Source organism: Lagopus leucura, unplaced genomic scaffold (assembly GCF_019238085.1).
Source record: "Lagopus leucura isolate 7727_CA_CO unplaced genomic scaffold, USGS_WTPT01 Super-Scaffold_100001, whole genome shotgun sequence".
In the NCBI taxonomy this organism is placed as follows: domain Eukaryota; kingdom Metazoa; phylum Chordata; class Aves; order Galliformes; family Phasianidae; genus Lagopus; species Lagopus leucura.
In genome coordinates this window covers 77,028,237-77,051,766 of record NW_024962262.1, presented here as the reverse complement: position 1 = coordinate 77,051,766, position 23,530 = coordinate 77,028,237, and the positions used below count along the sequence as shown (strand labels likewise).

Sequence of the window (23,530 nt, the reverse complement as noted above, 5' to 3'; positions counted from 1 at the left end):
GTGATGATTGCTAGTCTTCGTCATTCTTTCTGACAGTTGTGTTTAAAAAACAGTAGAAGCAAAACAGGAATGTTCTTATGGTTTCTCACTTTTGTTTTTAAATACTACTGAGGGAAAAAAAAATTCCTGGACTCCAGATTCCTTGAGACATCCCTTCTGCGTCTGGGAGCAAGAGCCCCACTGAATAAATGGGGTGGAAAAAGATATCTAGAGTTTGGATGAATGTGTATAGATTGAAGACACGATAAAACACCATGTGGTGAGGCAGCCTAGGTGCAAACGTCTGCCTTCACTGTTTTTGTCAGCTTACATACCTTACAGTGCTCTTCAGTAGCAGAACTGAAGCCATCCACCCTGTCTCCAGAGCCCCCGTTTGTTAATGCGGTAGCTGTTGAGCATGTACACAAGTGTTTACTTCCTCAGTGACTGTCAAAAAGTTGTGAGATAGACAATACTGGTACGACTGTGTAACAAGCACAGAATTGTTTTCCAGTTCCTCCCACTACTCCAATATGCGTGGTACCCAACTCTGCAATGACGGGAACAGTAGTGGAGCTGAGCTGTAAGGAAGCTGAGGGATCTCCTCCATCTGAGTACCAGTGGTACAAGAATGGCGTTGCCTTACTGGAAAAGACAGGAACGGGCAGTGCGAGAACAACCAACATAACTTACACCATGAATAAAAAGTCTGGCACTCTGGTAAGTGTAGTAACCAGCTGTATTAAGCAGCTGTATAGAAAACCAAATTTCTGTACAGCACAGAAATGCGCAGTGGCTTTAATCCAAGGCACAAGGTCTTTCTCAGAAATCAATGTCATGCTGAAATTTGATAACAAATTTATAGGGTATGGTTTCTGTCTCAGACCATAGAGGTCGAGCGTGGTAGGCAAAGTGGGTGACTTATAAGGCTGTAGTAATTATGAATGAGCAGAATCTAGCAAATAAATGACAAATTTCACCTTGTTGGTTAGCCAGCCAGCTCCAGGTGAGAATGATCTCTCAGTACGTTGACCGAGTTATATTTGATAGTGTCTTAAAATCTATAACAGCAGATTCACACACTTCAGTGGGAACTGCAGCACCAAGGGCAGTCCAGAACCTCTGCAGCCCAGAAGCATTTAAAGGTCCCAGTCCTGTCCTTGTATTATCAGTGGGAGTGTGTAGTGGCTTTAAGTCAACTTAGTGTGTTTTCTGTTATGTTCCCTGTGAGAACTGGCTATCTTTTTCTCAGCCCTGTTTCCCCCTGATAAAAAAAAAATATATATATATAAAATTTAAAAAAAAATCACATACTACTAAGTTGAGATCTTTACTTATTTATTTTTAGAAAAGTCATTTTAGGGACACTCTACTCTTGGAAATGATCATGTTTGGAAACCAGAATGTGCCATATCCTTTGTGCCTTTTCATTCACAGGTGCTGTAGGTATTTCAGCACACTGTGAGCTACTCAGAAACATTAATCTCTTCTTTAAAGTTACAGTTTTAATGTATAGGATATATTAAAGGGAGAACATTTAACAAATCTGATTTATAAAAACAATTACAGAGGAACGTAGAAACTGATACAGGGTCAGCATCCATTTTCTGCTTTCTCACTGTAATTATTATGTTAGAAGTATTTCATAAATAATGCAGTTCAGCATTTCTCCGTTAGAATAATAGAGAAAGTGACATCTCTGGAAAAAAATCCTTGGATGTACTTTTTGTACTATGTTTTGTACACTCCATCTAGTAAAAATGCCCATCTAAAAGGCCCTCATGTTTAAGTAGCTGAAGCTAAGATCTAGGGATATGAGTGGAGAGCAGGATTGAGATGAACATGAGAGCACAAGTTCTCACCTTCTTTCAGATTTTTGGGGGAAAAGTTTTATACTGACATGTCAACATTTCTATGGGTTTTGTTTGTTTTTGTTTTGTTTTGTTTTCCCATTCTGATAATGTTTTGGACTCTGTCTTCACAGATATTTAACACTGTTTCAAAGAACGACACTGGAGAGTATTTCTGCGTAGCCTCAAATGGGATTGGATTACCTCAGAAATGCTCCATGAAGAGAATGCAAGTTGGTATGTATCAGACTAAAAGAGGGCAGAAACCAGTCTTGCATCTGAACTGATTTAATTGTGTGATACAGTCGAGAAACTATTATTGAATGATAGCCTTTTATTTGATTATGGTATTATGGGGAAGAACAGTATTCATATACTAGGGCACCTTATATGTAGTGAGGGTGACTGCTTAAAGCATTACTTATTGTTTTGTTTTTCTTTGTGTGTGTGTGTGTCTCACTGTATTTTACAGAAAAGCAGTTAGCTGGGTATTACTGCAGTATCCAGCCCTTAATGTTGCTCAGCAGTGAACATCACAGAACCACAGTGTCCCTCTGAGAACCTTAATGCTTCAGAATTCTTTTATGGATGTTATACAGCATAACGTAGCAATCCACTGTTAGTTTATCTGTGTAGTTTTATGGGGTTTTTTGTTTGTTAACTAACAGCCCCCCAAGATTTTGAGATGCATTTGTGTGAGATCATAATGTAGCAGATCAGAATTTAAACTGAAAATAATTTGATACTTGCCAGAGCAACACTGAAAAGAGTCGGTGTATCTTCAAAAAAACAAAAACAAAACCCACCGATAACCCTGCATAGAAGCTGTACTATTTCATGTTAAAGTGCTCCATAAGGCAGTTATTTGGTTTTCTCTTAGAATTTAGTTGAAAATCACTATATTAAAGCTTTTAATGCATAGAATACTTGATTACAATCAGCTAGGAATGAATTACCAAGTTCCTACCAACTACCAAATACCAGATGTGGAAATATACATCCAAGTGAATTGTAGCAAAAACCTTTGGGTGAGATTTACACATCTGTGTATTCGTGTCTTGAAGTCAAGATCCAAATAAGTAATTGGTTTCCTACATAATGGTGATATAACAAAGATTAAATAACAAAAAGATCAATCAAAATGTTTCTGCTTATTGATGGCTTTGTCTTTTTTTTCCCAGAGTGGATTATTACCCCAATGGATTTAATCATGAAATAGGGATTTTTATGACGAAATAGGCATAGGTTGTCATCTTCAAAATAAAAATGGCTCAACTTCAGTAGCCGTGTAATATTTACATATATTTGCATTTAGTGTGTTGAATTTTAAAAGCCTTGCTGTTGAAAAATAATTTTAAAAAAATCTAATTTTAAATAACCTGCCAAAGAGTTCTTCATGACAGATGTGACTGTCATCAGCTGCTTTGGTTATCTGAGGCAAACTAACAGTTGTTTAAATAGACCAAGGGAATGTATATTGAAATCTTGAAGAGACAGAAATGTTTAAGATCCTCAATAATATTTACGCTGAATAGGCAGAACAAGGAGTTTGTGTCCTTTGACCACTCCCTTTCCTTACTTTTTCACTCAGAGGAAAGATTTGAAGTGTATCAAGCACTCCTGTTAACATGGCTGTGATACAGTAATCCTTTTGAACACCTTATCCACATCTGGGTGCCAGGAACTAATCTATAAAGCTTAGGTCAAAGTCCATTCATAAATACAAAAGGTACCTGTAGTAATTAGGGAAAAAAAAATCCATCTAATGGATATTTTTAAAACTTAAAACACTGAATTGTTCTTTTATAATTACAGATGACCTTAATGTAAGCGGTATCATCGCTGCTGTAGTAATTGTGGCTCTGATAATGGCACTGTGTGGCCTTGGAGTACTTTATGCTCAAAAGAAAGGGTATTTTACAAGTAAGTACAGCAAAATCACTCTTTCTTTGGTTTAAAAAACAAAACAAAACAACAGAGCTATATTTCTGCTGATTGTAACATGTACTTCTCACACTTAACTTCCATGGTTCTATAGCTGAAGAGTATTACCGCAGCAACTTCACTGCATTTTTATTCAGCCTCCTACTGCACAGGCAAGACTGAGATGGAGGCATTCGTACAGTTGCATAAGGCTAGCAGGCAGCAATCTAGGAAAAAGCAACAAGCAAAATCCTGGCTTCTACAGCTTTTGCTGTAGTTTCGAGAAGGAATGGGAAAGAAATATACTGCAAAAACAAGCCATACAAGGTTACGTGTAATCCATAAAGGGTACTTGGAGCAGCTGAGTTCTGATGAAGGGGAACTAACTTACTTGCTCCCTCTTCTGGTTTGTGGTGAAAGCGCATGTAGTGAAACTTGGGAGGATTACCTGGAAAAAGCTCAAGCCCAAGGAATCTACCTCTCCATAGCATTTATATCAGTACCGGTAGAGTTCAGCACAGCAATAAGGGATCGCAAATGTCCGTGTGAGAAAGATTGCTGCCCGAAAGTAACAGACCTGATACTAGCATCCCTGTCCATGTAGAACTTAAATTACCTTTGAAAGCCATCTATTCTTTTTCTGTTCAAACTCACACTACACTGAAATTTCATTTAGCAACTGAAGCTATGAGTAAATATTTCAAAGACTTTGGAGGAAACTACTCCTGTGCTCATTTTTCTTTTTCTTCTTTTTTTTTTTTCTTTCCCCAGAGGAGAGCTCTTCCCAGTAAGTACTTTTATATTTTATCCATGTCACTGTAAACTTCATTTACATCCTGATGATTTAGTAACTGTGATGTTTGTTTAAGGACTTTCTTTCATACAATGATGTCTTGAACACTGAACCTTTTGCTTTTAAAAGATTATTGGAGCACTTTTAGGTAACAGCATGTAGAAGAGCAATGTACTGAAGAAAAATTCCACTTTTAACATACTTCTAAAAGTATAAGTACTGCTTATACTGGTTGCTAATTAGACAAAGTGTACCTGGAAGGCCTGAAGGGACAAGCTAGGGAAAGCAATTTGGCTGTGGCTCCTGAGATCATGACAGCTATCTAAAAGCATCAAGTGTATTTGTTACAGATTTTATACATCTTACTAAGATGGAAAAAAACTAAGGATTGCTGGAAATCAGAACAAAAACATTTGTAAAGTTTTCAAAGGGCTAAAACCTTTTTAACCTAATATGCTTTTCTGTTCTATTAACAGGAAGTCCAACTCCCAATCTACAAGTGAAAAGGTATTTCACATTTAGTAGCATGTGTACATTTTCAGCATGTATTTTGTTATCTAGAATGTAGATAAGAGGCCAGCTACCTGGCTGCTTTGAATGGGAAGGAGCAACATTAAAGCCCTTGTGCATCAGATGCTCAGTAGATACTACTACTTTTACCTTTTAATAGAATATTAATTATATTTTGTGTAACAGTATAAATTAACTTACAATGTATCAGTCATGCTCCCTTTTTGGTTTGCATGCCTGAGTTTCTTCTGAAATATAAATTGTTAATGTAGTTAAAGTACTTGAACTATTACTTAAGTGACCTTGCTTGTTTCATTTAGGATTTCAAGCACACCAAATCCTTTGTTATCTAGAAGATTTCAGCCTCTGTGAGGGACACCAAACAACTACCTGTTATACAAAAATATCAAAGGGATTTTTTGACCTCTACTCTGTAAATATTGTTTCCATGTACTATGCACTGAAAATAGAAATTGCTACTGTTTAGATCTAGTCAACTTATTTGTGTATGTTTTTTTTTCTTTAACCAATGACAAACCTGCTTAACTTAAAGATGCAACTAAACAGCGTACACAAGTCAATTTGTGTGGCTTCTCATTTTGTTGATGTATACGTGCAGCAATACAGGATTCACTCTTGCAGCTTGGAACAGTCTGTCCAAGTAACTTTCGTAGATGACCATTGTCAAGGACTCAAACTCTCCTGTAACGTTGACTTCATTCTTACTTATCTGTCCACATTATATTAGGTTTGACAGAGCCATCTAGAAGTGCAGAAATAGTTGCCCAGACTTTAACTCACTATCCAGCCAGGACAAAGCTGCTTGTAATTGAGGCCCAAGCATTGTTTTGTTGTCTAATATAAAATGCCTACAGCATCTCTTTTACAAGGAAGTACCTCTTTCTGTAAATCGCATACGTTACTTGCCAGTACAACTATAGTTGTAATAGCTGGACCCTAAATGTTAAAGTATTACAAATAAATAGTTCCTCAGAGCCTGAAGTGTTTGTGTCAGTAGTTTTGTTACTGAAGCTTATGCCCTACAACATCAGTAACAAGTTTCAGTTGTTCCTGTGAGAACATCACTTATGCGTTCATTGATGTAAAATGAAGTATTTGTGCCTATGCAGATCTATCACCTCCCTTGGGCTTTGCTACAAATTTAGAATTGCTTTCTGAATAATTCCTGCAGAAACTTGAAACGTTACAAACTGGGGAAAATAAAGTTTCTTCTGTGTTTATCACTCAGTTTTATAACTTCTCAGCACTGAAACGTAGTTTACTAAAGGGGTTAGCAGTGGGGAGATATGCTATTCAGGTACCTCAGTAACTGTAAGAGCACACAATCAGCTAACTAGAATCCCCATGCATTTGAGAACTTGTTCACGCTTCAGAAATCAAACTGAAACACTGTATTTATTAAGTTACAACTGATGCCATATTCAGCAACTCCATGGATGTTGTTTGGAGGACGATGTAAAGAAATCACTTTGGTGTCTCCTCAAAGTTGGGCTCTAAAGGAGGAAGAAAGAAGCCGAGAGAGAAGAGACACGTTAGTTTTTTTCTTATTCCAGCCTAAAACACAACCATTCATCTCATATTCAAAGAAAACTTAAGCTTCAGTATCTTTGGTTTTGGTAGCAATGAGGGCTACAGGTGTGGCAGCTCTAAGAAGAGCCCAAGCATAGGTAAGAGCCAACTCCAGCTGGCTCTGAAAGGGACCCACTGCTGACCAGAGTTAAGCCATGACTGACACTGGGTGTGCCTCTGGGACAGCAGGTTTAAAAAAGGGGAAAACTGCTGTGCAGCTGGAAGAGAGGAGTAAGAAATGTGAGAGAAACAAACCCTGCAGGCACCAAGGTCAGTGCAGAAAGAGGGGCAGGAGAAGATAAAGGCACACAGCAAAAACTTCTTACAGCTCAGGAGAGACCCATGGTGAGCAGGCCATTCCCCCTGCTGTCCATGGGTACAGTACATCTCCACCTGCAGCTACAGACTTGGTGCAGCAGCTGATGAGCCCTGGAAGAGGCACAGTCCATGGACAGCCCCCCACGGGAGCAGCCTGGGGCTGGAGCTGTAGCCCCTGGAGAGGAACCCACAGTGGAGCAGGGCTGGGGGAGCTGCCACCTGTGGGGACCTGTGTGGAGCACTGTGGTACTGAATGGCAGGCCCCATGATACAGAGCCATGCTGGAGCAGCACTTGGACAACTGCAGCCTGAGGGAAGTCCATACATGATCTGCTTGGGAAGGACAGCATCTCATGTGAGGGACTCATGTAGAATGGGGACAGAATGACCACGGAAGAGCAGCAGAGAAAAAAACCATTATGGACTGACCATAGCCCTCATTCCCCATTCATTTGTGCTGCTTGAGAGCAGGAGTTAGAAGAGGATGGATAAGGAAAGGTGTTTTTAGTTTGCTTTTAGTTTTCACTATTCTAGTCTGTTACTAATTGCCAATAAATTACAGTCTGCTTTTGCACATGACTATAATTGGTGAGTGATCGTCCTGTCCTTATCTCAACCCGCAAGCTCCCCACCCTGCAATCATATTTTCATCCCATCCTTCAAAGAGAGTGAGTGCAAGAGCAATGTGGTGGTGCTGGGCTGCCCACTGGTTGTTACAGAATCACAGAATCGTAGGGGTTGGAAGGGACCTCCAGAGATCATCGAGTCCAACCCCCTGCCAAAGCAGGTTCCCTACAGCAGGTCGCACAGGTAGGCATCCAGGCAGGTCTTGAACATCTCCAGAGAAGGAGACTCCACCACCTCCCTGGGCAGCCTGTTCCAGTGCTCCGTCACCTCACTGTAAAGAAGTTCTTGCGCATGTTTGTGCAGAACTTCCTATGCTGCAGTTTCCGGCTGTTTCCCCTTTTCCTGTCTCCACTCACCACTGAAAACAGTCTGGCCTCACCATTCTGCCCCCTACACCTTAGATACTTATAGACCTGGATCAGGTCCCCTCTCAGTCTCCTTTTCTCAAGGCTGAACAGACCCAGTTCACTCAGCCTTTCCTCATAGGAGAGATGCTCCAGGCCCTTCACCATCTTTGTGGCCCTCCACTGCACTCTTTCCAAGAGATCCCTGTCTTTTTTGTACTGGGGAGCCCAGAACTGGATGCAGTACTGCAGATGAGGCCTTACTGGGGCAGAGTAGAGGGGGAGGATCACCTCCTTTGACCTGCTGGCCACGCTCTTTTTAATGCACCCCAGTAAGCCATTGGCTTTTTTGGCCACAAGGGCACACTGCTGGCTCATGGCCAACCTGTCGTCCACCAGGACACCCAGGTCCCTCTCTGTAGAGCTCCTCTCCAGCAGCTCATCCCCCAACCTGTACCGGTGCATGCAATTATTCCCCCCCAGATGCAAGACTCTACACTTTTGTTAAACCTCATCTGGTTTTTTTCTGCCCAGCTCTCCAGCCTGTCCAGGTCTCGCTGAATGGCAGCATGGCCTTCAGGCATGTCAGCCAATCCTCCCAACTTCGTATCATCAGCAAACTTGCTGAGGGTGGCCATTATCCCCTCATCAAGGTCATTGATGAAGATGTTGAACAAGACCGGACCCAGCACAGACCCCTGAGGAACACCGCTGCTTACAGGCCTCCAACCGGACTCTGCACCACCAACAACGACCCTCTGTGCTCTGCCAGTCAGCCAGTTCTCAACCCACCTCACTGTCCACTCATCTATCCCACACTTCCTCAGCTTTGTTATAAGGATGTTGTGGGAGACAGCATCAAATGCCTTGCTGAAATCAAGGTAGACTACATCCACTGCTCTTCCCCCATCCACCCAGCCAATGACAGCCAGTTACACCACCACAGCACCATTAAAAACATTGACTGCACTTTGAAACAGGTCTAATCCACCTTAAGAGTTGTGTATGTCAGCTTTAAGAAAGACACAGCCCTTGGCAGCATTCTACTGCAGTGTCTTTTATCAATACCTGAGGTGTTAAAAAAGGCAGTTGAGAAACTGAAGAAATCAGTCAGAATATTAGTACATGTTGGCCAGTGTACTGTGTGTTTCCAGCTTAGCTTTCATACAAGAACTAGTAACTAAGCTCTTCTTTCCTCCTTGTTAGTGTCACATAGCTGATAAAGTGAATGGAGTGCACATTTTCAACTATGCACAGCAAAAGATAACTTCCACACTATAGAAACCATGAGGACTAAATTCCTGATGCCAGAAGTACAAACTCAGAAGAGCTGGAGGTTTTGACAGGTGATCTAGAGATGCTTGTTCACTTTGATACAAGAAGTCTGAAAGTTAAAGATTCTGTTTATAGGAATCTTCACTTAGACAAAAGTCTAAAGAATGTAGTCACAGTTTTGAAAACCTGCTGAACCTAGATTAAGGACAGACAGTGGTGGAAAAAGCACCAGGGTAAAACAGTGCCCACCCATGTGACTGTTCTGGTCCTATTGTCACACAAATTGTTTCATCCTAAAAAGAAACCCCTGAACTTTAGTACTATTGTTTAACATATTGCATAGAAATAAAACAGAATATAAATAAACCATGCCCCTAAGTCATTGTAAGTCCTCCTATAAAGATGTTTCACTTTATTTGTGCCAATAAGAATTTGAGGCCAAGTCCTTTCTTAATCCAACTGAAATACCACCAAAATAACTGAGGTAAGTTCCTGGTCTAAACTAAATTTCTAGTTAGCCTGATCAGAATGACAACACTGATTGTGGGGGGTTAACTGTAGCTGGCTGCCAGATGCCCCAAAACTGCTTACTCCCTTCTTCCGCAACAGAGGAGGAGAAAATCAGATTTAAAAGCTTATGGGTGAAGTTCAAGAGAAAATTGCTTATTTATTACTACCCCACACAAAACAGACTCAACTTTTGGAAGATTAATTTACTGCCAATGAAAATGTGAGTAGCGATGAACAAACAACAAAGCAAGAACACCTTCCCCACATATCCTGTCTTCCCAGGCTCACTGTCTCTCCTTTGTTTCTGATTCATATGCATCTCCCCCCTTCTTCACTGTGTCAGCAGGGTTGCTTTCTCACATATTTTCCCCTTACTCCTTTCATAGCTGCTGTAGTGGTTTCTTTTTACTGTTTACGGAGTGCCTTAATACAGAGGTGCCATCAGTATCACTGGGAACTTACCCCTGTGCTGTGTTGAGTCTGCTGGAGTCAGCTACAACCACATCCAACACGGGCACAACCCCTGGTGTCCTCACTGAGGCCACCCTAACAGTGCTTCTGCCACCAAAACCTTGCTATATAACTCAAGTCACTGCTGAGTCCCAGCTACCAGCTGCTTACAGCTTAGCAGAAAGACAATTTACCACCCCAACCTGACTTTAGATAAAGCTGCTTGTGAGCAGTAGAGATTTTGAGGTGTACTTGCTTAAGTAAGCAAGAGAAACAACTAGATGAGCCTGTCATTAACAAAGGTTAAGTTTGCCCTTATGTTCTAAGGAAGGCAGAGTTGGTGCATTCCCTTTGCATTCCACATGAACCAATCATGCCAAACATTCTTCTCATGCTCAGTCTGGGTCATATAAAAACACTCCCCTGAATGGGTTCAAAACATTTCTTTGAAAGGGTTGATAACTGCAGGACAATGGGAAATGGTTTTAAGTTGAGGGAGGGGAGATTTGGGTTGGATGTCAGGGGGAAGTTCTTTACAGAGAGAGTGGTGAGGTGCTGCACAGGCTGCCCAGAGAGGTTGGATGCCCTGTGCCTAGAGGTGTTCAAGGCCAGACTGGATGGAGCCCTGGGCAGCCTGGTCTAGTGTTAAATGTGGAGGTCGGTGGCCCTGCATGTGGCAGGGGTGTTGGAGATTCATGATCCTTGAGGTCCCTTCCAACCCTGGCCATTCTGTGATTCTGTAATTCTAATACAAATTGAGAGCAGCTAACCTCAGATCATCTCCAAATAACTGGAGAAGAAATTTTTATATACTTTAGTCATGATGTAATCATTAATAAGCTCTATGTTCATCATTCTGAAATCACTGACTTTCCAGATGAGCTTAAAAAGCTTACAAACTGGAGCTTGAATGATACGCACTGGTTATCCACAATATACAAACAGTGCTGACCTCTTTGGGAAGATGAGAAAATTTGATAAAACAACAGGCCATTCTGCACTTTTCTTAGTGTTTGTGAAACTATTAATTAATGTAAGTATGACAGCCCACTGACTGCAAGCCTAGTTAAACATTGATCTAAGTTAGTTCACCTCTTCACTGGAAAACTAAGGTTATTTACTGAGGGCATCTTGCATGACATGAATGGTTCCAACAGAAGCTAAAAGAGAACTGACTACAAAGGTCAGTTGTTGAGCACGACCTTTCTTCCAATCAGAGGTTCAGTACCATTGTTAACTCACCCTCAAATTTGAATTCTGGAAACTTGGTTAGATCTCCCTCTCCATACATCCTCTGAAGCCTGGCAAGTGATTCATTCATGTCTTTCTGAAACTCGGGGCCTACATCAACAGGCCCTCCAGCTTGCCTAAAATACAAACAAACAAAAAAGTTCCAATTAATAGTTCAGTTCTGAAAGTTTATATGGAATTTCTACATTTTCATAGCGATTTATGGATTATCATTTTGACAATCAACTAAAGCAAAAAATTCCAAACATTTTCAGAAGTGACACACCTTAAGGCCCACTTACCTTACAACTAAAGGTTCTCAGAATGGGTTCTAAAGGGCTTTTTGCTGTGAATAATGAAATTCCAAGCTACAGAGGCAGCCTTTGGAGACACAAAACCATGCTGAGTATCTAGATTTGCAGAACTCTGGAGTTTCACTTGTTCCAGGTGTGACTTCTTGACAAAACTGTGATTTGTACCTCTGTTATTTCTGAATTAATGATCATGATTTGAGTATTAAATAAGAAAAAAAAAAAAAAAAAGAATAACAAACAGAGGATACTTAATTCAATTGGACTCACACAAGGATTCCTTGGGATACATGTATAAAATAGTTACAGCAGTAACTCTGTAGACTAGTCACCATCTATTGCGTGCTAAGTGCCTTTTAACTCCTTATGAAAAAAGACATCAGGGTCTTTTTTATTTGCTTTTTTTTGCACATCTTCTTCCAGGTTCATAAGGCCAAGCCTTTAACTTGTGGCACTATCAGTAGGTGCTGCAGGAAAGCAAGAGTTCTCTTTCAGAACGGTTTCAGGACAGAATTAAACCCACTTTTGTTGTGAGCAAGCAAGCAAACTTGTTTTAGAGCAAACAACGAGCAGCATTTTTAACCCCTGTACCATCCACTGTAAGGTAACTCATCGTACTTACTTGCTTTTTGTGTTGTACTCCCTGATCTTGTCCAGGAAGAGCTTCTGAACCGGATCGAGCTCTTTTGCCTTATTAAAGGCAATGGCAGAGAAACCGATGTTTCTCCGCAGGTGAACGGAGACAGCGGAGCGAAAAAGGGAAGAAAGTCGCAGGATCTGATGCAGGATCATGACGGCGCCGACGATTTTACTTTAAAACAATCAAACAAGCGAATAGAACGCACCGATAACGACGCCCTTCCCTAACATAAGCGACCTCTCACCCAAACCAACAGCCCCGACCCACCTTTGCGGAACCTCAGTCACCTTGGGGCGGAACGCAGCGCGCATGCGCCCAGACCCGCCCTCCCGCGCAAGGCATGCTGGGGCTCTGCGCGGCCTACCGCTGCCTTACCTCGACCCCCACGGCCGCGCGCAGGTCTCGTGAGGGACGGCGTCCGCCGTACAGCCCCGACCAACCGTCCGCCGGACTGACAAAGAGTAACGGACAAACTGCCGCCGGCCCGTCACCGCCGGAAGTAGGAGCTGCGCTTCCGGGTGAGAGGAAACGGCTCGGGGTGGCCGTTCCCCCCCCCCCTCCCCCCTCCCGCTCTCAGATAGGCGCGCGCGAGGGCCGCCGGGAGGTGTAGTTCCCGCGGCTGCGCGGGGGGTGGCGGTGTCGGCGCGCCCTCCCCGCCCGGGCCCGCGCTGGGCCGCACCGCCCAATCCCGAGCGCGCGACGGACTCCGCGGGGCGGCGGTGGCGGCGGGAGTCGGCGGCGCTGCGAGGGCGGCGGGAGGAGGCGTGGGCCGCTGTGCTCGGGGCCGGCGCTTAAGGCTGCGGAGGTGGGTGAACGCGACGCGGCCTGGCGGCCCGGCCCGGCCCGTGTTTTGTTTCCGTTTCTCCCCGGCGCCTCGCGTCTCATTTCCGTTTCGGGTTCAAACAACGCCGCGGGGAGGAGGGGGGAAGCAGGAGGTCTGCAGGGAGAGAAACGGGGACGGCAGGAAGAAGCGGCACATGGCGGCCCTGGCGGCTCCCCGGGCGGCTCCCCGGGCGGGGCAGGGTCCGGCCGTGGCTGGGCGAAAGGCTGGGCGCGTAACGGCGGGCCCCCATCTGGCCGAGCAGCATCGCTGGAGCTTGCCTGAGCCTTAAAAACGGCTTTTGACCGGCAGTGTGCGGGGGTACTCGGCGTCCCACCTATGGCCTTAGTGTTGTTCCAGGCACGTGCTGCACGGCTACTTTTCCATGGCTGGGTTTGTTTTCGAACTTCTGACCCTTAGTTAGGAAGGAAAACGTCTGAAAACAGGCGTGACTTTGGCCTATCTAGCATCTCTGTCTTGAATGCAAACTGGCTGGTAACTTGCATAAGGCCCTATGTAAAGGCCCCGCTGAGTGTGTGTGGCATTACCAATGAAAGTACCGGTAGCACTGGCTGTACGAGTGCCCTGTGAAACAGCTGAACCGTGGGACCCTCCAGAGAGCAGGAGCATAACATCACCCAAGGTTGGAAAAGCCCTCCAAGATCATCCAATCTAACCAACGCCCACCATCGACGCTTTCCCATTAAGCCATGTCCCTTAGTACAACATCTAAATGTTTCTTGTGCAACCTCTTCTTTAGGTTTCTCTCAGTTTGTTAGCCCAGGAGGCTGCCTCTGTTGAATTCCTAGCTGCTTCATGGGATTGATTACGTGTATTTTATTTGTATTTCATCTGTATTGTATCTGTACTACTGTATGGTCACCACATTTACAGCATTGCATGCGATTCTTCTGCAAATCTGGCAGATTGAGAAATATAGTTAAAATACTTTCATTGAGTTTTTTTTCACTAATGTTTGGTGAGCTCCTTGAACTGCCCCTGCTTCGCACAGATGATAACGATGAGCACAAATTCTGTTTTGTTCTTCTTGTTGCTCAGCATTGTTTCACTGGTGATAGACAGCTGACATCCCAGATGTCTAATCAGGCTTCTTTCTTCCAGAGAATCTGTGTCTGGTTCTTGACATGACAGTCCCCAATCTCTGTAGTTAATAGCCCCAGTGAGCTGCTCTGTGTGAATTTGTTTTGTCTCATCTGAACATATGCGCACTTCCAGTCTTGGAGCAATCCTGTAGCAGCAAATTTCATTGGACGTTGTCTGAAACCTTTGTTTTGTTTGAAGCATGCTGCTTCTTAATATTATCAGGAGTCTCTATTTTAGTGTAAGAACACATGACTAATTTTCTCCATTAGTCTTCCTCAAAGTGTTACTGACTTCACGCATTTTGGTCATGTTATTCTTCCTCTTCCCACTCTGCTCACCTCTTTTTCTTGTGTTTTGTGCTTGGTGGAAACCATCTTTCTTCCCCTTTCTGTGTCTGCACTTTGCCCTCCTCCTCTGCCTCCCCAGGGTATTTAAAAGCGTAATGTAGTCAATGAGATGCAGCTGTGTAATGGTAAGAAGGCATAGCACTTAGGAGAGGGAATGAACAGTGCCAGTCCAGCTGCCAATTTGGACTCCAGCCCACAGAAACACCAAAATATATTGCCTTATTCTATGCAATTTCTGGAACTATTCTAGTTCCAGTTACTGTGTTACTGTAATGTTTACGCACTGTGTGTCATTTTGCATTTACCAATATTGAGTATTTTCTTTCATAAATCATTTATTTACTCAATCCTTAATTTCTAGAAGTCCTAATAGTCAACCAGATCACTTGTAGCAGTGCAGATATCAGTTCTTCCAGAGACTTAATCAAACTTGTCTCTTCAGAAGTGTTCCCCATGTAGTGTGAAGACGATATGTGAGATTAGTTGGACTCCTTGGACTGGCAGTTCAGCATAGCCATCCCCTGCATCTAGGAGAGTTTCATGGGGCTAGGTCTGATGAGAATGGAGCAGGTTCTGGTGGTGAGATATTAATGAGGTGCTGTTTAATTCCTATCCAACCCTGGTGGCTTCTCACTGATTGACATCAGATACAGTGCATGATTTCTTCTGGTAGCACAACTAATTTAACATAAGTTTTTGAAGGATGTGGTGTGATGAACAGCATAAATTTCTTTAAACAATTTCTCTAAAAGCTGTATGACTTGTTTATTATTCATTTTGATAAAATGAAAACTCCTTACTAGTAGCTGGTATGGGTTTAGTTTAGAACCTGAGAAAGAAAGAATCTAGGATGGAAACCTTTCTAGCCTCTTCTCTCGTGCAGAAGAAGGTAAATGCATAGCTAAATCTAGATGGCAAAATATGCATTAATTTTCCAAGAACTGTAGGAAGTTGTTTGAAATCAGCCATGAGAAGTTTTAGTTAGTCTATTCCAAAAGCAGTCAGTAAGTGGAGATGTATGCTAGAAAACAAGACTTTGGCCTCAGTGTTTGTTTCTGTTTGGAGTTCCGAATTTGCCCTGCATAACACTTCTTTGTCAACAGGTATTGTCATCTATTTTGTGAAATCGACGTTAGGTTTTGGTTTTCCCTTTTTCTTTAAACAACTATCTAGGTATTTGGTTTAAAAAAAGTTTGATAGGATGCAAACAATCAGCCTGTTTTGTTCATCTGTGACTTACAAAAAGAATTCGTCTTTGTTCCTAGCTCTGTTCTTAAGACGTTTCAGCCATGACTAAGAGAGAAGCAGAGGAGTTGATAGAAATAGAAATTGATGGAAATGAGAAACAGGAATGTACTGAAGAAAGGTATGTACTGTCTTTGCTTTTGAGAATCATTAGACTCTGATTTATTTATGTTTTGTTTGTTTTACTGATTTCAGAGCTGTGACTGCACACACTAAGTTCAGTTACCCAGGTTTATTATTAGTTATTGTGTAATGCTTCAGAGATGACTATGATTATGAAATAAATGCAAGTGTTTTCTAGCTAGGTGAAAGTAATAACTTTAAAGTGGTAAAAATAACTGGATCACTGTCATCTCTGTGCTCCCATGCTTGCTTGCTTGATTCTACAGATTTTTTGGCTTTTCTTATGGTTATAAAAGTCCTCATTTTGCCCATGCTCTCTTTAGTTTTTCTGTTCATATAATTAAGTGTTGTTTTTTGTTTTGTTTTAATGGAACTGTAACTGCTATTGGAAACCAGTGTAGTGCTGTCATATCCCAGTTTGGAAGGAACCTACAAAGAGCACTTGAGTCCAACTCTAGGCTCCACACAGAACCACGTGAAATTCAAACAGTGTGGCTGAGAGCACTGTAGGTTCGGGGCCGTGCCCACAGCCCCGTGCAGCCCATTTCCCGCCCACCGCCCTGTGGTGCAGCCCCTTTCCCTGACCCCCAGCCGCCCTCCCCTGACGCAGCTTCATGCCGTTCCCTCGGGCCCTGTCGCTGTCACACAGAGCAGAGCTCAGCGCTGCCCCTCCGCTCCCTGTGAGGAGCTGCAGCCGCCATCAGGCCTCCCCTCAGCTCCTCTGCTCTGCGCTGAGCACAGCGAGGGGCCTCAGCTGCTCTTTCACTCCTGTCCCTTTACCATCTTCACTGCCCTCCTCTGGGCGCTCTGATAGTTTTATGCCCTCCTTACATTGTGACACCTAAAGTTGCCCACAGTGCTCAAGGAAAGGCTGCAAAGCACAGAGCAGAGCAGGACAGCTCCTTCCTGTGCATGGCTGGCAGTGCTGGGCCTAGTGCACCTCAGGATGTGGTTGGACCTTTGAGTTGCCAGGGCACACTGCTGACTCAAATTCAACTTGACTCCAACACAACCCTCAGGCTCCTTTCCATAGGGCTTTCCAGCCTGTGACAGTAGTATATCACACTATTCAATCGTGGTTAAACCTCCCCACATTTTATTTTTTTATTTCTGTAGTACTTACAGTAACTTTTTCTTTACTTTTCAGTCTGTATGAATATTTTTATGTGTACTTGTTGCAGATGTTTCAGATTCAGCATATTCTTCTTTAACTGAAATGAGCCTTTAGTTTCTCCAGTCTATTGCATTCCTTGCTATCCAGGGCCAATTTTTGAAAAAGCAGAGATTAAAATCTGTATATTGTGATTGCATTATTGATGAGGCGAATAAAACTGTAGATACAGAAGTCTACTTTGCATTAGTTATCTCAACCTGGTTTTTAGTTCCTAAAGCTTCTTTCCTAATATTCACAGCTGTTTTTGAAAATATCAAAGCATGGGAAAAAATAGCCTAGGTTAGTAGGTGACCTGGTCTTTTAAGAACTTGTTTGTAGAACTATTTGAAAACCAATTATTAATTTCTCCTTATTCCGAGCTCCTCATATAATTTTTAATACTTTTGAACTGCATCCTTGTACTTTCTGATTTCCTCTGTTTAAACTGATATTTCTGAATGCCCATGCTAATAGTGCAGTAGGACAACCCAGATATGTGACTGTCTTTCGAGGTTATGAATTGCTGCAGTTCTTTCTGGTTGTCTCTTTTATGTGTTAGGTTTATTGTTATGCTGGTTAGTTCTAGGACATGGACATTTAATCTGCAGAAGTGGGGATTTTTTTTTTCCTTCTTTGTACCCCACGTGTTAAGTTTTCATATTTGACTTTTAATGTGAATCTTTTAAACACGCTGCATGCAAGGCAGACAGAATTAGTTTACTCAGTGTGAAGGTTAACGGTATGTAATAAGCTGATCGTAACTCAATATGTAGAGAACTCAAGTCTGAAAATAGTATTGATATTTAGCTTATCTTTTGAACTGTGATACAGCTTAGAAAAAAGTTAGCTGTAAAATCATCAGGATGGAATTTGGTACTGTACCCAAGTAATTTATCTGAATGGCATTAAGATTTCATATACGGTTTTTTATGTAGCTTATTTCTAACTTTTAAAAAATCTGTTCTATAACCGCTGTATTGTGTGAGCTGTACTAACATATGGGTAATGATTTATTGTGTTCATTTGGTACTTAAAGCATTGTTGAGCAAACCTACACCACAGCAGAATTTGTGAATCAAGCTATTGACATCAATGAACCAATTGGAAATCTTAAGAAATTACTGGAACCCAGACTGCTGTGTTCCTTGGATGCACATGAAATTTGTCTGCAAGATATCCAGGTAAACTGCAAGGTTATAGAAGATTTAAACTCTTACCACAGAGGCATTATACTTCATCTCTTTCTTTCATCATGAAATTTCCTGCTTTATTTTATATGTTGATGGAGTTTAATTTTTCGTCAACTTCCTTATCATAAAAACATTTAACGTGTGTACATAGATTCTGTATGAATGAATAAAAAAGCCTGAGACGTTACGGTTTGTTGGAGGGTGACACTCCCCTTACCCAACCACGGGTGAAAGAAGATTGAGTGTAATGAGAATACTGTCTAAGCAAAACTCATGAGGTAGCCCATATCGTTCGTTGCTATCTGAGAATCTTCTGAGAGTTCGATCTTGTTTTGTGTTTGAATAAAGCAGAAATATTTTTATGGTATTCAGATGCATAGGTAACACAGTATTTGAGAAAATGCCCCTCCCACATGTTTCTGCGGGCATCTCAATACGTTAGTATAACTGTTGTTATAACTTTGTGACTAATATATGTTTTCATTCTTTATTATTTTTTAATACTTCTGCTTTTATCAAGCTGGACCCAGATCGAAGCCTTTTTGATCAAGGAGTGAAAACAGATGGAACAGTGCAACTCAGTGTACAAGTAGTATCTAGGCAAGGTAAGCAGTTACGTTTGTCTGCTCTGTGGGCCATCTGATATTATGAGTGCTTGTGAACAAACCCAATGCTCTTCTCTTTCTAGCTGTAAATGGGTGGTCATATAATTTCAGGATGTATTTTTTTCACTGTTTACTGTGGTTATATGCAGTACCAATTAAAACAATTGTTATAAACTGACAAAAGCTATGCAAAATGTCTTATGAAACTTCATATCAATTTTAAAGTGGGGAAAAAAAAAATCTGGATCAAATAGTGAGAGTTACCCGGAGTATGAAGCTTTTGTTAAGGGTGAGTAGTTAATCATACCAGGTCAAGTATTAAAGCAGGCAAAAGATTTTTGTCTAGATGAGTGACAGTTCCATCTCTGTGAAGGTTGTTTGTGTGTTTTTTGTATTACTAGATTATGAGAGTAGAAGTTGTTAATTGAAAATGAATATGAAGGGTTGGGATCACTATTACCTGTTTTCTTTGAAGAGCTCTGAGTTGAGTACTGCTGAGATGGAGCATTAACCAAGTTGGTTATGTTTGCTGATGCACAGTCCGTGTTTGAGGTATCAGATAGGATAGTTTTCCCCTTGTTGAATCCTCAGCAATTTACTAGTTGTCAAAAAAACTATTTCCACTTAATTTTACATTGCAAAATGAAGGCGTATCTTCTCACTCCATGGTGTAGTACCTTACATCCTGACAGTACAGTAATCGTGACAGAATTAAAACAAACAAAAAGATTGATAAAGCTGAAAATCTGAGCTTTTTTAGTCAGGTTTTGACTTGCTGTTAAATGCACTGTTTTCTGCAGTGGGAGAAAAGGTTTGCTCCTGTGTAGACTTGAGAGACAGTGGGGGAAAACAGTAAACATTGGAAATAATCTGTGCTGATTGGAAGAAGGCAGCAGGTGCTTATGGCTTGTTTGTTTTTTGTTTTCCCCAGTATATTTCTTAAAGAACAAATATTTTGGTGTGTGACAGAATATGAAACTGCAACACTGGGGAAAGAAAGTGGGACAAATTTGTATTCACTTTTACTGAGTTAGTTCTCATTTAAGGACACCTTCAGAAATTCTGTGATGGTTCTTTTGTATAATGGTTCTTTCCAAAATATGCTAACACATACTAATCAATTATCCTTAATTTTTCTTCATTTGATGTGTACCTAGGGACAGACCCCAAGTTAAATATCCTTGAAATCGTGAAGCCTGTGGAAACTGTGGAGGTAGTAATTGATCCAGATGCTCATCACGCAGAGGCTGAAGCTCACCTTGTTGAGGAAGCTCAAGTGATAACCTTAGATGGAACAAAACACATTACAACCATTTCAGATGAGACCTCTGAGCAGGTGACACGATGGGCTGCAGCGTTGGAAGACTACAGAAAGGAGCAGGAGCGCCTAGGCATACCCTATGGTAATAATATCTGATGGTAAATTGTGCATGTGTTGGGTTAGGGAGGTGGGGGTTGGTTCTTCTGTTTGTTTGAGGGCAGGAGGCCTGTTTTTCATAAACGATAATTAACTTGGGTTCTGCAATTCAAGTGCTCTGGTAGCTCATAGGCATGTTACAGATCAGTGCCATGCAGATTTATTTAGCCTTGTCTTATGCAGAGATGAGTAGAATCAGTGCTTCTAATATTTCTATTAAAATGATGCTTTTTGTTCTAGTACTTCTTTTACAGTGAGTTTTTACAAAGCAGTTTTCTTCCTCCTCCGTAAAAATGCGTTTGTTAATGATAAAGCTCTTTTCATATATCTGAAATTGAATTATACTCAGTACTTGGTGGGGGTTTGCTTCTGAATGTACCAAAACTAATTGTTTCATGAGTTGCAGCATACTAAGTATATTGTAAACTCAGATTTTGCATGGAAAGCCATGCTTGGCTTCAGCATAATGAGGGAGAAAGAAAATTCAGAGATGGATATAAAGATTCTGTAAATCATCACCTCTTCTGAATTAATGTTGATACTGAGCAGGTTGCAAGTTTATTCTTACTTTAGAAAAAACACCTCTGAATGCCTGCAGAGGATTGACCTGAAACTGTAGGTTTTTTGACCTTTATCATGCTCTGGAGATTATCTGGCTGAGCTGCATGTTCTGACTGGCTGAATAAGATGTACTGTTGAGGCATGTTCAGTATATGAGGCTGTGCTCTGTAAGCACAACTGCAGAACGAGAGGGTGTTTGGAAAGGGAAGTTTGAAGTGCTTAAAAATCCCAGTGTAGTTACATGTCTTTGTAGTATCTTGCCAGTATTCAAACATATTTTTGATAACTAAAGCAGTGGTCTTTTGATGCCTTTTAATTGTTCTCATTGGCAAATATTTCCAAAACAGCTTTTATCATGCTCTGTCTGTTGGTAGTCAAGGATTTGATGCAGAATGTTTGTGAAGATAGAATGCATTATCAGAGCAGACATTTTTCAGCATGCTCTCCCATGAGGATGCTGAAAAAAATAAAAAGTTATTTAAAACCACATTATTATGATGCTGAATAATGTTGCTACTAAGTTTGAATAGTTCTGTTGCTTTAAGTAAAACCTTAAGACCCACAGCTGTGGCTGTGGAAGTTGAATGTCTTCTGTGTCGTGGGAGTGCAGATTTTCCAGGAAGATCTACTAGTTTACTACAGCAGAAATCTTTGTATTAAGAATCATAGAATCACAAGGTTGAAAAGGACCTACAGGATCTAGTCCAAGAATATTAACGTTTATTTGCCTATGTTTAGTTCCCAGTGTAGGTACTTGAAATGAGGCACTGTAAATTTCTGATATAGTATGTCAGATATTCTGATATGATATAATATATAGTCCAAATTTTCTGAGAATGTTAAAGTTCTTACCAAGTCCCCAATAAAACCTTTTCAAATATTTCTAGATATGTATATTAAAAAAAAAAAAAATGGAAAAAGAGGCAAATTTCCTTTAGAAAGTTGTGAGGTTTGGTTCTGTGAAGTTCTCTGAAATTACTCATTTAAATTATTTCCTGGATGTTTTTAAAAGACATGGTGTGTTGGTGTTAAAAGTGAAGTCCAATCAGTAGAAAATCACCACCTGGAGGGATGTCTTTGCCCTGATGGGCTTCTCTGTTTTGCTGCAGATGGAAAAATTAGCTTTTAGCAGACCTTCGAAATGTTGTGGCTTTCCCTTTGTGATACGTTTTGGTGGGTTTTGCCAGAAACTGCAATTCCTCAGCTGTTAAAAGTGTTTCTGCTAATGAAATCCAGAAGTTTAGTGCTGTAGTAAGGGTTCCTAGGAAGAATGAAAGTATTCATTGGAATGAGAAACAAAGCCAGAAAGGGAGTTGTAGAAACCCTAAAAACAATGGAACCTGGTCAGGGAAAATAATGATTTGTGTTGCCCTGCAATCATGTTCAAAGGGAAAAAATTAGCAGACTTTTTTGGTATTTAATTGTGATTTATTATAAGATTCTAAAGGTAAGATCCTTTGGTGTGGCTTTTCCCAGAGGATTACACTACATGGCTTTTGGTAGCGTTGATGAGAAATGATGCAATGTTACTTACTGTCTTTTATTAAGCGAAATAGAAATTATTGCTCCTAGTTAATATTTATAAACTTAGAAAGCTTTGGGTTGGTTTTTTTTTTTGCTTTTTAAAATTTTGGTTAGCATATAATTTAAAAATATCTCCTTAGTCTGTTCATAGAAACTATAAGGTTGTGAAAGACCACTAAGATCACCTAGTCTAACCATCAGCACATTCCCACCATTCCCACTAACCATGTCTCTCAGTCCCACATCCACACACTTCTTGAACATCTCCAGGAACAGTGACCCCTCTTCCCTGGGCAGCCTGTTCCAATGCCTTGCCACTCTTCCTGAAAGAGAAGAAATTTTTTCCTAACGTCCAACCTGTGCCTCTCCTGGTACAACTTGAGGCCTCCTATCATGTCACAGTTACGTGGGAGAAAAGACAACCCCCACGTCTCCACAACCTTCTCTCAGATGGTTGTATTGAGCTATGAGGTCTCCCCAGAGCCTCTTCTTTGCCAGACTGAATGGTTCCAGCTCCCTCAGCTACTCCTCAGACACATTACCAGATTTCTTGTCCTCTTCTGGTTGTACTCCAGGGCCTCAATGTCTTTCTTTAACGAGGGACCCAGAGCAGAACACAGTGCTGAAGGTGTGACCCCACCAGTGCTGGATATGGAGATGTGATCACCTCCCTACACTTGCTGGTTATTCTTTTTCTGATACAAGCCAGGGTGCTGTTGGCCATCTGGGCACAATACTGATTCATGTTCAGCTGGCTGTCAACTAATAACTCCAGATTCTTTTCTTCTGCACAGATTTCCATCCACTCTGCCCCAAGCCCGTAGTTTTTGTGGGGTTGTGTGATTGAAACTCAGGACCCAGCACTCGGTCTCTGTTGAACCTCACACAATTAGCCTCAGGCCAGTGATCTGGACTGTTGGAGTCAGCTGTCCTAGCTGTGTCCTTTACCAATCAGTTGCCCACCCATACCTACTCATTGGGAAGCTGAGTGAGGAAGAGAAGGCCTCAATGCACTGTAAGTTCTGCTTAGCAGTTGCTAAAATGTCAATCTGTTGTCAACACTTAACTTGGTTGCAAATCTAAAACACAGC

The 23,530-nt window shown here is 41.5% G+C and overlaps 3 protein-coding genes across 5 annotated transcripts in view; 2 read left to right on the top strand and 1 right to left on the bottom strand.

The window, feature by feature from the left end:
- Window positions 1-7,542, top strand: part of JAM2 (junctional adhesion molecule 2) — a 34,787-nt gene extending 27,245 nt beyond the window's left edge. The window contains exons 5-10 of the mRNA XM_042867749.1: window positions 494-699; window positions 1,964-2,066; window positions 3,645-3,752; window positions 4,524-4,539; window positions 5,022-5,052; window positions 5,376-7,542. Of these exons, the coding sequence (XP_042723683.1) occupies window positions 494-699; window positions 1,964-2,066; window positions 3,645-3,752; window positions 4,524-4,539; window positions 5,022-5,052; window positions 5,376-5,408 (497 nt within the window). The 3' untranslated portion in view covers window positions 5,409-7,542. The remainder of the gene's footprint in view (window positions 1-493; window positions 700-1,963; window positions 2,067-3,644; window positions 3,753-4,523; window positions 4,540-5,021; window positions 5,053-5,375) is intronic.
- On the bottom strand, window positions 6,453-12,853 carry ATP5PF (ATP synthase peripheral stalk subunit F6). Of its 2 annotated transcripts, none has more exons than XM_042867751.1 (4): window positions 12,726-12,853; window positions 12,333-12,521; window positions 11,412-11,536; window positions 6,453-6,569 (listed from the first exon to the last, which is right to left on the bottom strand). In XM_042867751.1, exons 2-4 carry the CDS (start codon window positions 12,500-12,502, stop codon window positions 6,541-6,543), a joined length of 324 nt encoding a protein of 107 aa, XP_042723685.1. In that variant the 5' UTR covers window positions 12,503-12,521; window positions 12,726-12,853; the 3' UTR covers window positions 6,453-6,540. The 2 variants fall into 2 exon arrangements, with proteins under 2 accessions (XP_042723685.1, XP_042723684.1); XM_042867750.1 differs by lacking the exon at window positions 12,726-12,853 and adding an exon at window positions 12,618-12,695.
- Window positions 12,733-23,530, top strand: part of GABPA (GA binding protein transcription factor subunit alpha) — a 23,639-nt gene continuing 12,841 nt past the window's right edge. The window contains exons 1-5 of one of the 2 annotated variants that reach the window (XM_042867748.1): window positions 12,733-12,868; window positions 15,887-15,987; window positions 18,179-18,323; window positions 18,853-18,937; window positions 20,095-20,340. In XM_042867748.1, the coding sequence (XP_042723682.1) occupies window positions 15,911-15,987; window positions 18,179-18,323; window positions 18,853-18,937; window positions 20,095-20,340 (553 nt within the window). In that variant the 5' untranslated portion in view covers window positions 12,733-12,868; window positions 15,887-15,910. Of the gene's footprint in view, window positions 12,869-13,076; window positions 13,156-15,886; window positions 15,988-18,178; window positions 18,324-18,852; window positions 18,938-20,094; window positions 20,341-23,530 lie in introns of those variants that run through there. The other variant, XM_042867747.1, reaches the window with a different exon arrangement.